The 15,559-nt window shown below is 48.6% G+C and overlaps 1 protein-coding gene across 1 annotated transcript in view; it reads right to left on the bottom strand.

Moving 5' to 3' along the window:
• odad2 (outer dynein arm docking complex subunit 2) overlaps positions 1 to 15,559 on the bottom strand; it is a 70,799-nt gene that overhangs the window by 36,761 nt on the left and 18,479 nt on the right. The window contains exons 11-15 of the mRNA XM_031584324.2: positions 7,838 to 7,984; positions 6,695 to 6,904; positions 5,126 to 5,359; positions 3,175 to 3,285; positions 2,725 to 2,879 (exon numbers count right to left, since the gene is read on the bottom strand). Coding sequence (XP_031440184.1) covers positions 2,725 to 2,879; positions 3,175 to 3,285; positions 5,126 to 5,359; positions 6,695 to 6,904; positions 7,838 to 7,984 — 857 coding nt within the window. The remainder of the gene's footprint in view (positions 1 to 2,724; positions 2,880 to 3,174; positions 3,286 to 5,125; positions 5,360 to 6,694; positions 6,905 to 7,837; positions 7,985 to 15,559) is intronic.

Here is a 15,559-nt window from a genome sequence, read left to right as displayed (position 1 = left end):
GTGTGTTGTCCACATAAATGTGGCTAAGGTTTGTGAGTGGTCTTCTGAATGTGGCTGAGACTGAGGGGAGCCGAGTGCAAGTGTGTTGTTTTAGTGAAAGTGTGGCAGGACTGTGTGTATGTGTGTGTAAGTGTGTGTAAGTGTTTATGTGTGTGTGTGTGTGTGTGTGTGTGTGTGTGTGTGTGTGTGTGTGTGCCCTGACTAAGTGAGTGTGTTGTTATTGTAAGTGTGTCATTTTGTTTGGAGGCTAGAGCACTGAGAGGCCTTTAGAATGGAGCAACTCAACACAAAACTTGACGCAGAGTCAAGAAAAACCCACAAGGTGTTTTGTTTTTCAAGTGTTTGCCCATGTCTGTGTGTGTGTGTGTGTGTGTGTGTGCGTGTGTGTGTGTGCGTGCACTTAAGACAGAAAAAAAGAACAGAGAACGAGCAATTGTGTTTGTGTGTGTGCCTGTGTGTACGCTTCTGTTTATGTGTGTTTAAATCAGTGTGCTTGCCCGCCACTTCACAAGCCATTACTGTGCATAAACGATCCCACTCGCACCTCCACGCACCCTCGGCAGTTATAAAGTCTACCTTTTTTATGGGCATGTAACATGGCTGTATAATGTTTATTGGTGTAGCTCTAACATATCTGGTTAATGGGCCTTTTTTGCCGAATCGAAAATGGCAACAAGCTCGCTCCTCAAGTGGGGGAGGCTTACGCTGATCTAAATGCGGGATAAGTGTCTGTCAGCTCTGATGTACGAGGTGGGGAGAGAACAGACTTAGTGCTACTGGGCTTTTTTTTTTGGGGGGGGGGGGGGGGGGGGGGGAAGTGAAAGGGCCTCTCTCCTGTAAATTCCCTCTTAACTCCGACTCATCTGTGGCTTTGAGGCCAGACGCTTCTAGACACCGTTTCCAAACGTCTCAATCGATCACGACCAGTGGGCTCTCCAGAAGGTGTCTTAGAGTAAAGAATGCAGCTTCATCAGGCTGCTGGCCCGCGCTTGTGACAGAGGAATATAAATATATAATATCGGCCGCGTTATTTATGCGCAGGTTGGCGTGGGGTAAAATAATGCATATGTAAGCTGTGTTTCGGTATGTCCCCTGCCTTGTGCCGTAGGGAGAGTCAACCCCTCTAAATCACGCTGTTATGGGAGAGCCTGTGCGACAGGACAAAGCTGCCAGGTCACGTTCTCCGGTGCCGTAATTATTTATGGGGGGAAAATGACCAAACTACAAACTGCCAATAAAAAAAGGAACCCCAAAAAAATAAAAAAACAGCCGGCCAGGAACGCGTCCCTAAATGTCACCAGCACGTTGAACGGGGCCGACGCAGAACCATCGCTCGCATGGCGTACACGCGGGACGATTTAAGAGCCTGTCAGCTTACACTCCAGACCATTAAAGAACAGACGCCTTAAACACACACACACACACACATCCTTAAAACATACACAAATGCACACCCCTCTCATATGCGCACCATCTCGCACACACGCATGCGTCTGACACATGCTGCACTAATAGGGAAACGGCTGTGACTAACACATTACTGGAGTGTCCATAAAATCAACACGTCTCGCGGCCCTTTGTTAGGGGGGGGGGGGAGCCGGAGCAAGAACATTCCTCCTGCAAACAGTCCCAATAAAAGACATCAGAGCTCACAGACACCAAAATGGGGGAAAACTCTGTTTTTCACTCTTCAAAAAAGTCCACGCAGGAGATGGAGGGATGGGGTATGACAGCTCAGACGAGTGGAAAAAGTGAGTCTCTCATGTGAACAAATGAGACGTCTCGTAAAAACAGAGAGGAGGTGGGGTGGGGGGGGGGGAATAAACGGGAGAAAAGAAAGCAGCACATGTGATTGCACATCCTCTCTCGTTCCCCCTCAGTAGCGTGCTCTCTTGACACGCACATGCACACACACACACACACACACACACACACACACACACACACACACACACACACACACACACACACCCCAACAGTATGGTAGATACATCTACCTACACCGCAAATTACAATCACCTGAAGCCTTGCCCTCACCGCCACCATTTAGGCGAGACCTCTGTACTTTCCTCATACTGCGCGGTGGTAATACCACTCCCTGCTTTCAGTTATGTCTCCTCTCGTCAGCCTCGGCCTCTTCAGCTTCGGCTCATCTCTCAGGTAGGGCTGAAATATCGGCTCGGAGTGAATGACAGGGCAATCAGCTCGATTGAACGGTTCCATTACGTGGAGGCTGACGTCTGGCAATTGGATATGAATATTTGGTTTAATCAGTGTAGCCAGACAGCAGCGGACAACAGCTCTGTGTGTGTGAGGAGCAGCTCCTTGAGCCTCTCCAGAGATCACCTCTGACCCCCCCGACTAGACAGACTGTTTTTTCAGTGCGTGTCCTTTCTGTCATCCTAACGCTGCCACATTCTACAGTCTACCCACGGAGGCAAAATCACAATACGTGCGATGAGAAAACAAACCAACGATAGTGCCATGAAAATAGGCAAATAATGAATTACTGGAATAATCCCATTTAGCTAATGCCTATGCTATTACATTACTATATGTATTACAAGTATATGTATACAATTATTAGGTAGTTTCGATGAGTGTGGGCATGTTGCATGGTATGACTGAACAACAGGAGATGCGTTGCAGTGTAATTACAAGTGTACAGGAGTGTGTTAGAGTGCATTTATGAATGGATGGTAAGACGATGGATGTGATGCTTACAAGGCCACGTTCTCAATGCTAATGGAACACTTCCAGATGGCTCCAGTGGTGGCGGCCAGCAGGTGCTTGTTCTCGGCCTCGCTGAGCAGCCTCACCAGCGGCTGGAGGCCCTCGTACCTCCGCACCAGGTCACGTGTGCTCTTGTCCTCTGCACACTAACACACACACACACACACACACACACACACACACACATACACACACACACATACACACACACACACACACACACACACACACGCACACACACACACATATACATACACATACACATACACACAAACACACACACACACACACATGCAAAGACATAAAACCATGCACACAAACTGATTTATGTGATTGAAAAACAAAGTTGAGTGGCATGAATGACGTATTCATCTACTATGAAGTCCACATGAAAAAGATTTAGCTGTGGAAAGATCCAGAACCCAGTCTCTGGTCAGCTACCTTGAATATGGCACTGGCACAGTGCATCTGCAGCTCCTGGTTTTCACAGCTCAGGTTCTTCACCAGGTCCTCAATCATGCCCTCCGTCTGGATGGCAACCCGGTAGCTCTCCTGTTCACCGGAACACATACACACACAAACACACACACATATTAGAGCTGTCTCACACTCTAATTTTAAAGCATATTAGGGTCATAAACAAAGGGTCCCCTAGCACAAACAAATCACATGAACCTGCGTCATTTCATCTGCTATCACTAAAGCCTTCAGTTTCACGCTCACACACACACACACGCACACACACACACACACAGAAAAAATAATGCTGAGCAAAGTTGCAGAGCAGCACAGGTAAAGAGCCATGTAGCACTTTAATCACCAACATTCTCAGCTAATAACATTCACAGCTAATAACATTCACAGCTGGCACCGTGATAAGTTCTCGGTCATTAACAGAAGCAGCACTACTGAGGGGCCCAATTACAATTTAATTATCATTTACCGCCGCTAATAACATTCACAGCTAGCAGCAAGCTTAACTGGGGCCCGTCCTACACAGGAGCTATGAAGGACTAGTGTGTGTGTGTGCAAGGTAGCTAGTGAAAGTACAAGCACATCTCAAATAACTTTGCACAGGGGCTGGACAGAGTGAGCAGAAATTGGCAATGACAAATAGCCACACACTGCTCAATGTTCTCTAGGAACGCTACTTATCAGGCACAACATTTTGACTCAGGTCTTCGTCAGAGGCTCACAATTGAGCTGCTACAGACACACACACATATACACACTACATTGTGCCTAATAAAATGCACACAAACAGGAATCCAAGATTAACCTTCTGGGTGTCCAGACAAGAGAACTAGTAAATAATAATACAAATTCCCACAAAGCATTTTTAGGCATATTATATAGGCACACTTTTTTGAGTTTCCACCCACACATGTTTAAAGTGCATATCATTAGTAGTATTGCTTAAAACCAAAGTAATAGGTGTTTTATTGAACAAAAACAGTAGCAATTGTGGATTTGAAGCTGTAAAAAAAACATAGGCATCTCCACAGGACTAACTATACAGAGAGGACAAAGCCTGTGTGGACCACCTCCTTACTCAGAACTGGTGCAGGTTCCCTGAAGACAGCTTCAGGTTCCCTGTGGGATACCACACCCCCATTCAAATGAAACCTAGTCATTTGCTTTAAGTTGTCATTGGTATTTTTCAGGAAGGTTGGAGGAAAGCAGAAAAAGAAAATGATTTCATCCGCATCTGTACTTCAGGTGAAAATGATGATAAGTCAATACAACGTGGCAATATGACACTGGAGCACTGAATATAAGCATAATCAGTTGAATATCAGTACTGTTATAGTGAACCTAACAGTATTTACTATATGGCTCCTCAAAAAGTTCTACTGATTTGAATGGGCCACCTCAACGTTCAGCGGTCTGATATTTCTTTATAATGACCGCTGCAAAAAAAGTATGACTGCGGCCATTGGCAACGGGTTTTGTGCTTTTTGTGCTCATATCATTCCACAAGTAGTCCGTTCACTTAATGTAACGGAAATGTATTGTAACTTGATGTCAGCAAGTAATTGGTTTCTACGCAACGCCTGAAACTTTATAGTTCTATTTGCGTGACGAACCATTTTTTTCTTAGTAGAAGTCACAAAACAGCAAGAAAATCATTAAAAATAGCTATTTTGTAGGAATGTATTTAATCGTTTTGGCAAGTAACTGTATAATAAGCGGGATAATATATAGTCCACTGGTCAGTTTAAAAAAAAAAATCCCTTCGGGACGAAACAAGACCCGTCCGCTGCACGTTCATCCCATTCGTCCTGTCTGGATTTATTTTCCTATACTGACCTGCGGACTATACATTATCCCTTACATACGTCACGGTGATATAATGCTTTTAGTGGACGGCTGCAGTCAGTAGGACCCTGACCTCAGAGGCGCACTCCTGTAGGGTGCCCACCACTGGGATGAGCATGTCCTCGTGGGGGGACTTGAGCAGGCGTGCCAGCAGCGGGATGCCCCCGGCGCGGCGGATGGCGTCCTTGTTGCGGGTGCTCTTGCTGCAGCTCCAGAGGGCCAGGGCACCACAGCGGGCCACCTCCACATCACGCTCCTGCTCCGCCGTCAGGGCCGCCGAGTCCGGCACGCAGTCCAGCAGCTCCACCTACACACACACACGCGCACGCACGCGCACGCACGCACGCACGCACACGCACACGCACACGCACACGCACACGCACACGCACACGCACAGACACAGACACGTAAAAATAGGCTTTTTTGCTAGTGACAACTCCAGATGTCTACGACCTCTCACAGTCCAAACCACTCCACCTTCACAGATGACCTGAAGCCAGTCAGTCGCCCTGCAGCACATGATCTAACCAACACCCTCACCCCACCCAGGCTTCCCCAGACTTGGGTCTGAATGAATGCTGACGTGGGCCCTATGCTACTGGGTCTGAAAGGCAGAGTAGTAGTACATTCATTCATACACACACACACACACACACACACAGGTGGTCTGCCACGATACCTGAGACTAATCCTGCTCAGTACTCGGCAAAATATACACTACAACACACACGCTTTAATCACACTACTGCCGCGCTCGGTCAATAAACACACACTCCACTTCCAGCCCAGCACCGACATTCTATCTGTTTTTACACAAGCCAGGCTGACTTTGATGCCATGGCCTAACGAGAGTGAGGTAGAGACATGGGGGGTGGGAGAGAGAGAGAGAGAGAGGGAGAGAGGGAGAGAAAAAGAGGGAGAGAGAGGGAGAGGGAGAAAGGGAGGGAGAGAGAGAGAGAGAAAGAGAGAGGGAGGGAGGGAGAGAGAGAGAGAGAGAGGGAGGGAGAGCGAGAGAGAGAGAAATTATGCAGTTGGCATAGGTGGTCTGGAAAGTGGTGATGAGTCTGAGGTCACCCTAAAGGTAGACGTGATTAGTTTCCATATGGCAAAGACCTGACCCTCGTCCTTTTACCCCAAAACACACACACACACATAAACACACACACACTCCCTGGAATAGACACACTGTCATGGTGGAGGGTGAACAAATTTAACAAGCTATTTGGCTTCACCTGGGCCTCACTTGCAATTAGGCTCTTTCAGGCAGCCTAACTGAAGCTGCGGTGAAAATGTTCACTTCTGTCTGGACCGAAAGAGCTTCAAAAGATTCAAAAGTACCTATACAAAGACACACACGTTCACAAATTCGCAAACCCACAAATGCACACAAATACACAGACAGACAGACAGACAGACAGACAGACAGACAGACAGACAGACAGACAGACACAGACACACACACACACACACACACACACACACACACACACACACACAGTCACACACACACACAGACAGTCACACACACACACAGACAGTCACACACACACACACACACACACACACACACACACACACACACACAAACACACACACACAGTCACACACACACACAGACAGCCACACACACACACATACTCACTAGCCTCTTAATGCCTCCGTGCTGTCTGACGGTCCGGCGGGCCCTCCTGAACTTGGCCACGTTGGCGATGGTTTCTGCTGACAGACACTTGAGCTCCTTGTCGGGGGAGTCCAGGATGCACACCATGGTCTGCAGCCCCGCCAGGTCCGCGATCGCACGGCGGATCTGAGAGTTATGGCTGATCTCCTTCAGGATCTTCAGAGAGCCAATCTGACACACACACACACACACACACACACACACACACATACGCACGCACGCACGCACGCACGCACGCACGCACGCACGCACGCACGCACGCACGCACGCACGCACACACACACACACACACACACACATTATATTTCAACTTGTGACTCCATTACCACCCAGATTCTATGGTATTCTACATTCTATGGTATTCTATTGGATTATGGGACAATGTCCTTTAACATGCGTCTCCGACAGGCCAGCCTAGCTGTGCCACAGAGTAGGGTTCAGGCTGAGGGGAGGGGAACCTGAAACGGCAAGTAGTGCAGAGGTCAGAGGTCAGGGGTCAAGTGCTTGTGGTGCTGCCCTGCGCTGCACTCATGCTGGGGCAGACAGAAGAGCTTGCATGAGGTCAGCATTGGCGCAGCCAGGAGCGCACAGCACAGCAGCCAGAACAGCAGCACACTCTACAGCTTCCTTCATTTTACAAGAGACACCTCATTTAACGAGTTACAAATAGTTATTCACACACACACACACACACACACAGGCCTCATTAATGTTTCTGATGTGCCAGGTTCACTGGTGCACTCTGTGGCTAACTCCCTCTGCTCTCTCTGCAGTGTCCAACCCATTTCCTCAGTCTGTCAGTCACTTTCCCTTCTCTCTGTCTATCTATCTATCTATCTATCTATCTATTTTTGTCTAACCTACTGTTCTGTCGCTTTGTCCATCTCCATTCTGTCCTCCTAACTCATTGAAGCACCTTCTATGCCCTCTTCTCATTTTTCAAAATGTCCCTCCACCTCTCTCTGGTATTTCCTATTTCTTTACCCCCATCTCTCTCGACTACCCTCCCTCTACCTATTCAATTGGTTTGCTGCTGTTTCTCCATCTCTCCCGCGGTTCCTCTCACCCCCCCCTTCCCTCCTCCCCTCCTCCTCCCATTCTCACTTTGCATTTGATCTCCTCGGTGGCCAGCAGGTTGATGAGGACCTCCAGGCCGCCGACATCCCTGATGGCCAGCTGACAGGTCTCCTGGGCCAGGTTGAAGTCTCGCATGGAGCACAGCGCAATCACCGTGGCCGTCTGGTTCCCGCCCTGCAGCACAGCACAGCACAGCACAGTGTCAACACCATTACACACATACACATATACACACACACGCAAAACAAATACAGACACACACACATACACAAACAAACACACACACACACAGAAATACATACACATATACGCAGAGAGTTGGGGAACAAGAGAGGCTGTGGAAAAAAGTGAAGGGTGTGGGGTGTGAACGGGACGGGTGAGAGCATTGTTTATTTGCTGGTTTGAATGTGAGTTCATTTTTGTTTATTCCTTCAATTTCAACCATGTTGAACCCTGTTCTTTTCTTTTTTCCTCCATCAATCCCATTACTTTCCTTCTTAGTCTATGTCACATGATGTCTCCTACTCTCTCTCTATCCCTCTCTCTATCCCTCTCTCTCTCTCTCTCTCTCTCTCTTCCTCTCTCTATATCTATCTCTCTGTCTACCCCTCAGTCTGGTTATCTCTTGCTGTACAGAGACTGCAGACACATGGGTAGGTGTTTACGGCTGGCTCTGTCCACACATCTGGAGGGAGATGATCTGATGCAGGCCCCTATGCCTGGCACCACTCTGTGGCCAGAAACCAAACACAATGACCTAAGCAGCCAGTTACAGGCAAATGAGTATCAGAATGCTTACGATAATCACAAGGTTGCTTTTCAGAAGCCTCTGTTTTGACAGTTGCTATACACACACACACACACACATGCACATACACAACGCACACAGACACACACACAGTCCCACACACACACAAACACACACCCACACACAAACACATGCACACAGTGTTTTACTGTGCCTAGTCCACAAATTAGTAACCGAGGAACTAGTGCAGACTGAACATGGCTGAGGGGCTATCAGTTCTGGGTTTGGCAGCTGTGCTTGAACCATGCAGCGCAGTCATAGGGAGCATATTATACTTCCACTGCTCTTTATGCTCCCAATCACACCATCCGCACAGGATGAATGATATTTAGGTTTCAAACATGTGGAACACGTTGAAAGAGAAGTACCCATGATAGCGTTCCGTCCTTTACATATCACCACACACACACACACACACACACACACACACACACACACACACACACAGGCTGATGCCATAATGTGGATAGATGTGTTTGGTGCATCAAACCACAAGGCTGTGGCTGAGGCCCTGGCTCAAACTGAGAGAGCGCTTGTCTCAACCTCTGGGAGCTTTCCAACATCTGTATTTTCCGTGCGATGGCTCGTTGTCGTTCTTTTCTCTTTTTTTTCATTCTCTCTCTCTCTCTCTCTTTTTTTCTTCCTCCTCCTGAGATGTTTGAGGGGAAAGCTCCCCTCCCCGCTTCACTCGTCTCCTCTCCTCTGGACAGGAGCTGTTGTTCGGCGCAGTAGGTGGAGAATGTGCCGGTAAGCCGGCGTAACACCAGACACGTTATGACACTTTGAAATGTGACACTGAAGCCCACTGAAGTCCAAATCTCCTGGCAATCCTACAATCGCATTTGATGTGTTTTCCTTTTTTTGTGTGTTGTTTTTTTTCCTTGTTGCTCTTTCATAAATGAAGTACAGATAGTGTGTGTGTGTGTGTGTGTGTGTGTGTGTGTGTGTGTAGCGTGTTTGGGTGAAGTGCAGGCCAGTCCTGCTGACTTTTTTATTAGACACACACACTTCATAAATAAATCTGGATCAGGCTGATCCCAAGAGATTACCACAAACTCGCTGGGACACACGCAGGGGCACACATGCACAAACACGCACGCACGCGCACGCACGCACGCACGCACGCACGCACATACGCACGCACGCACGCACGCACACACACACACACACACACACACACACACGCACCCAAACCCACATGTGCACACACATACTGACTAGATAAAGGACTCTTTCACAAAATCATCACACTAAATAGACAAATTAATTTAAAACATAAAGAATATCAATTGCAACACATTTCATAAGACCTTATAAGAGAACTACTGGAGCAAAATAAGAAAGAAGAGAAACATGGAGGGAGAGAGAGAGAGAGGGAGAGGGAGAGAAGAGACAGAGAACAGCACATGTGTTCTCCATATTATGACAGTGGCCTAAATGTGAACCATTCTTCTGCTACCAGCAGCGCAGCCACAGCTCCCTAACCCTCACCATCCTGTCTCTTCAAAGGGTTCCACCAGTACAGAGCGCCTCATGTCAAAACACCACCCTATCTTTAGAACCAGTAGCTCAGAGGTTAACACAGAAAAAGAGAGGGAGGAGGAGGCGGAGGAGAAAAAGAAAAGATCACATGCTTCCATTTTTTTCATCATCTCTGGTCTGGTCTGGTCTGGTCTGTTCTGGGCTGCTGAAGACATTCTTGAACACACAGACACCATCTGAGCATCCTTCAGAGGGCCTTCTTCACGCTCCCACTGTGTGCACCAGGCAGATGTTCCAGGCAGATGAGAGTTTTGAGCTCTGGTATCGCTAACATGTGCGTGGTCGGAGAGGAACACTCATACACACACATGCGCGCGCTCACACTGTGAGTTTATGATGAAAGCACCAGTCGTGAACATTAAGTGTCTCGCCATCACGGCTCTGAGCGATTCTAAAGTCTCAAGTCTCAGGGAGTCCGCAGAGAGGGATCCAATCCATCACTCACTTCTAGCTCACATATGCTCTCCTTTACATGAGACGGCAGTTCTTTCGTGCATTTACACGGATCATATGAATCTATGGACATGTCAATAAAAGCATATGTGTGCTCCTCACTTCACTGGGCTACAACAGAAAGCCAAAGCACACTTTCACACTCTCACACACAAATTTTCAAATAATGTCCCTTTCCCTCTCTCTCTCTCCCTTCTTCTCTCCCCTTCTCCCATTAATTCGGTTCCCCAGCAGTCCAGAAGGAGCAATGGAGCTCTGACCTCAGCTACTGCAAGACCTGGATTCTTCCATAAATCACTTCCCTTCCAGATCCTCCACACACTGGCCTGACACGCCTCTCCACTGACAGGGAAACATCAGAGCATGAGCACCAGGCCTGGTGGTCCAGTGAGCCTAGTCCATCAGCCAGGGGCAGGAGATATTAGGGAAGAGAGGCCTGAAGACGCAAAGAACAAGAAAGCAGGAGAAACTGTGCCAAAAAACGGAGAGATGAGATAACAGAGAGAGGAGGGCCGCAGGAATGAGGAGTCGGGGGGTTGCAAGAGGAGATAAGAAGAGATACGAGGAGAGAGGGATTACAATGAGTGGGGTAGACGCACGGGGCAGGAGCGTGCTCAGCGAGGCCGGCCGTACATCAGCCAATGTGAAACATCTCTTCTCTCCTCTCGGCTCGCTGCGCCCCAAATCACATTAAGGGGAATTTATGGGCGCGGGCTGCCCCCGGAATGCACGGGCCCAACCAGAAGAGGCCAGACCGGTCATCATCAATCCTCAATTACACAGGCAGGGCCCTCTGACGCCCCCGCGTCTGATTTACCTGCCCTCTGTCCCGGCTCCTGCCCCTGGTCCCCATGCAGAGACCCACGGGCAGATGGAAGACAGGAGGATTTAACACTAATTACAGAACAATGGGGTATCAGGTGATACTGAGGAGATTTAGGAGGAAGAGACAGCACTGGAGACATACATGTAGACGCAAGCAAGGAAGCATTCAAAACATGCATACACACCCACTACCTCACTTTCTCTCTGTGTCTCTCTATCACATCCATACACACACACACACACACACACAAACACACACACACACAGAGCACACCCAAAACCATATATACTCTCACTGACTATGCCATCCCTGACAAACACACACACACACACACACACACACACACACACACACAGCACACACACAGAGCACACCCAAAACCACATATATGCTCAATGGCTATGCCATCCCTGACAAACACACACACACACACACACACAGAGAATTGTGTTTTGTCATGTGGTGTGCAAGGGGTAATTCCTGGGTTGCAGGGCAGCGTGAGGAAGGGACTGTGAGATGAAGGGCGGTGTGGTTTGATGGAGAGCCCTTGGCCTCCCTGCAGGCTTTGCCACCACACTGAGGTAGAGGGTGACTCATGGCTCCGAGACTCAAGCACAGGATGCCTTGTGTCCTAAAACAACATTCAGCAGGATCAACCTTTTAAAAGCCATCCAATCCTCATTCGTCAAAATGTCAACCTGTGGCTGGGCTGTGTGGATGTGGATGTGTGTGTGTGTGTGTGTCGGTGTGTGTGTGTGTGTGTGTGTGTGTGTGTGTGTCTGTGTGTGTGTGTGTGTGTGTGTGTGTGTGTGTGTGTCTGTGTCTGTGTGTGTGTGTGTGTGTTGACATGAATTATTGTAAGGATGTGTCTGTGAATGTATGTGTATGTGACGTTTGCGCATGTACAAGTTTGAGTGTGTGTGTGTGGTTTGTGTGTGTGTGTGTGTGTGTGTGTGTGTGTGTGTGTACATGAAGGGTGTTCATGTGTGCAAATGTCTTCTGGTGCTTTGTTCGTCTGACAGGTGTGTTACAGGAGTAGGCCACCTTGGCAGAGCAATTATCTCAGCGGGTGTGTGGCTGCTGGGATCAACTCAGGCAAGGCGCACACACACACACACACACACACACACACACACACACACACACACACACACACACACACACACACACACACACACACACACACACACACACACACACACACACACAGTCAGCCATACACAACCAAAATGTAGGGTGAGGATAGGCTCACTTACCCAGACACACAAGCTGTTTAGAGTGTCAAAAGAGAGCCGTCAGACTCATTCACAAACGCTGAGACATAAACCGCCCCTGACACACACAGTGTCAGTACACACTCACCAACTCACACATACACACACACACACACACACACACACACACACACAAACAAACATAGTGCCAGAGGGGGAAAAACACCCCCACACAGACAGAAAAAACACAAACATCCACACACACACACACACACACACATACACAGAAAATCTGCCAAAGCTATGTGGGACTAAACTCACATGCAAACACACACAGACACACACACACACACACACACACACACACACAGCAAAGGGCACACAGTGGCCGGTGCTGCCAGGGCCATTATGGGTAGCAGCGGGGGAAAAACTGATTGGTGGTATTTGACATGGGATCTGCTCTTTAAGAGTAAGGGGTGGAAGGCAGGGCCTGCTGTGCCGTCTACGATGGCAGCCTATAATGGCACTTGTGTTCCCTCGCCCAAGCTCCCCTTTAACTGTACATCAGTCACAGTCTGTCCTGGGCAGCGTGTCAATACACACACGACCCGACTCGCAGCAGGAAATGTAGGGGAGAGGAAAAGCGTTATGTAATTCATCCTATAAATGACTGGTTGGTGTAAAAGGATCAGCCGGTGTGTTCTAATGATCAGATTCGGTGTCTGTGTTCTTTTCTTTTCGTCTCTCTCTCTCTCTCTCTCTCTCTCTCTCTCTCTCTCTCTCTCCTCTGTGGTGTTTGGGGGCAAGGACTGCTTTCTCCATCAGCTGATGTGAGCATTCTTTGCATGTAGAGTCGGATCCGCAGCCACTGGCTAACACACAGCCTCAGTTCAGACAGACAGACAGCAGAGCTCAGGGACGTCTGCGATGGGGTGTGGTGGGACAGTGGGGGAAAGGGGTTGGGGGTGGGTAAAGTTTTCCTGGTTCAATGTGCTGAAGGGGTGCTTGCAGTACCGCCTCTCTCCAGCAGAGGGGGCATTGCCTCAGTTGGGGTCAGCCTCCTCCTCCCAGATGGGAGCGCTTGAGAGCATCCCGTTTCTGTCCGTCTGCCCTCGCTGATCCCACTTCAGCTGACCTAACGTGTCACCTCACACCCGCCCCCAGAACTTAACAGCTTTACAACCTCAAAACACCAAGCCCCACTGACCCCAGTTCAGTGGATAAGAGCTCCTGGGAGAGCAGTGGTAACTGAGCGCCTCTCACATCCCGTAATTTATCCGGCAGCCCTGTCCATCTCTCTGCCTGTCTGCCTGTCTGCCTGCAGCCGATATCCCCTACTCAGACAGCTTCACCTGGGAGGAGTATGAGGCTTGTCGTGAGGTGCTCTGGAGAGCTTACAGGTGAAACAGATAAAAAGGGAGTGATAGGGCCGCCTCCCGCCTGCCTCCAGTGCAAAGATAACAGAGACCCTCTCGCTCTCTTCTCACAGGGCCGCAGAGCAATTCAATCCGAACCTGGCAAACCAGCAGGTACGAAACAGAACATTCATTTCCTGCCCAGACACGCACACACACACACACATAAGACAAACACACACTCATACCTAAACACACATACACACACCTACACACTCATTTGGAGCAATTGGGTCAGTCATAAAATTGGTTAATCATATTGGCCCAGAGTATCATGACAAAGTCTTAGCCATCCAACAGTGAAGGCACATAGAAAGGATTAATAGGAACCAGCGCAGGCTAAAACAGGGTAATTGTTCACAGCTAAAGAAGTGTGAGCCGTTTCTTTCTCTCTTTCCCTTTGTCTCTCTCTCTCTCTCTCTCTCTCTCTCTCTCTCTCTCTCTTTCTCTGAAACTGTGTTTAGTTGCCATACATGTCTAATTCAGGGTAATAAGGCACTTGGGTTTGGAGCTTGTAAAACAAATACCCTGCGGTTACCTTGTACTACGGCCTCACTGATGGCAATTACGTGAGCGTGTATGGAAAGTATAATGCCTGCTCGCTCGCTGTGTGTGAATGGAGCACAGTGTGGATGCTCTGTGACTGTGTCCTCGAACATGGCTGCCTGTCTCGACATGCACCTACATTTGTTTCGCTGAGAAAACAGAAAATTGTGTGTGCACGTATTTGCTGTTGTGGAAGTAGGCCGAGGACAGGGCCAAACAGCTTCCTACACAAGCTGACGTAGCACGGCATGCGCCAACAGACAGACAGACACACACACACACACACACACACACACACACACACACACACACACAAACAGGCATATTGAAGTGTGAACATGCATACATCATCGGCCAAACACAAGACATGCCCATGTGTACATAAAACAACAGCTGACACACGAAACAGATCGTCCGATTGCGCTCGCTCAATGAAAATCGTAATGTTCTTCCTGTCCGGGATACAAACGTCTGTCTATACGCTGGCAGGGGAAGAGAAAGCGTGGCTGCCGCTCCTAAAATAAAGCAGATATTTAGCTTGGCACGGGCTGGCTCCGGCCTGGGATGGGAATGAGATTATGAGAGCGCTACTGGATAAAGCCCATAAATAACTGCAGTGTGCGGCGCAGCCGAGCACACAGCAGCCTGGGAAGGGCCGGCGACACACACACATACACACACACACACACACACACACATACACACACACATGCATCCTGTTCAACACAAATACATGCACAATACGCAGACAGACACACACACACACACACACACACACACACATGCATCCTGTTCAACACAAATACATGCACAATACGCAGACAGACACACACACACACACACATGCATCCTGTTCAACATAAATACATGCACAATACGCAGACAGACACACACACACACACACACACACACATGCATCCTGTTCAACACAAATACATGCACAAT

Source organism: Clupea harengus, chromosome 17, assembly GCF_900700415.2.
Source record: "Clupea harengus chromosome 17, Ch_v2.0.2, whole genome shotgun sequence".
In the NCBI taxonomy this organism is placed as follows: Eukaryota; Metazoa; Chordata; class Actinopteri; order Clupeiformes; family Clupeidae; genus Clupea; species Clupea harengus.
This window is presented reverse-complemented; position numbering and strand designations above follow the sequence as displayed.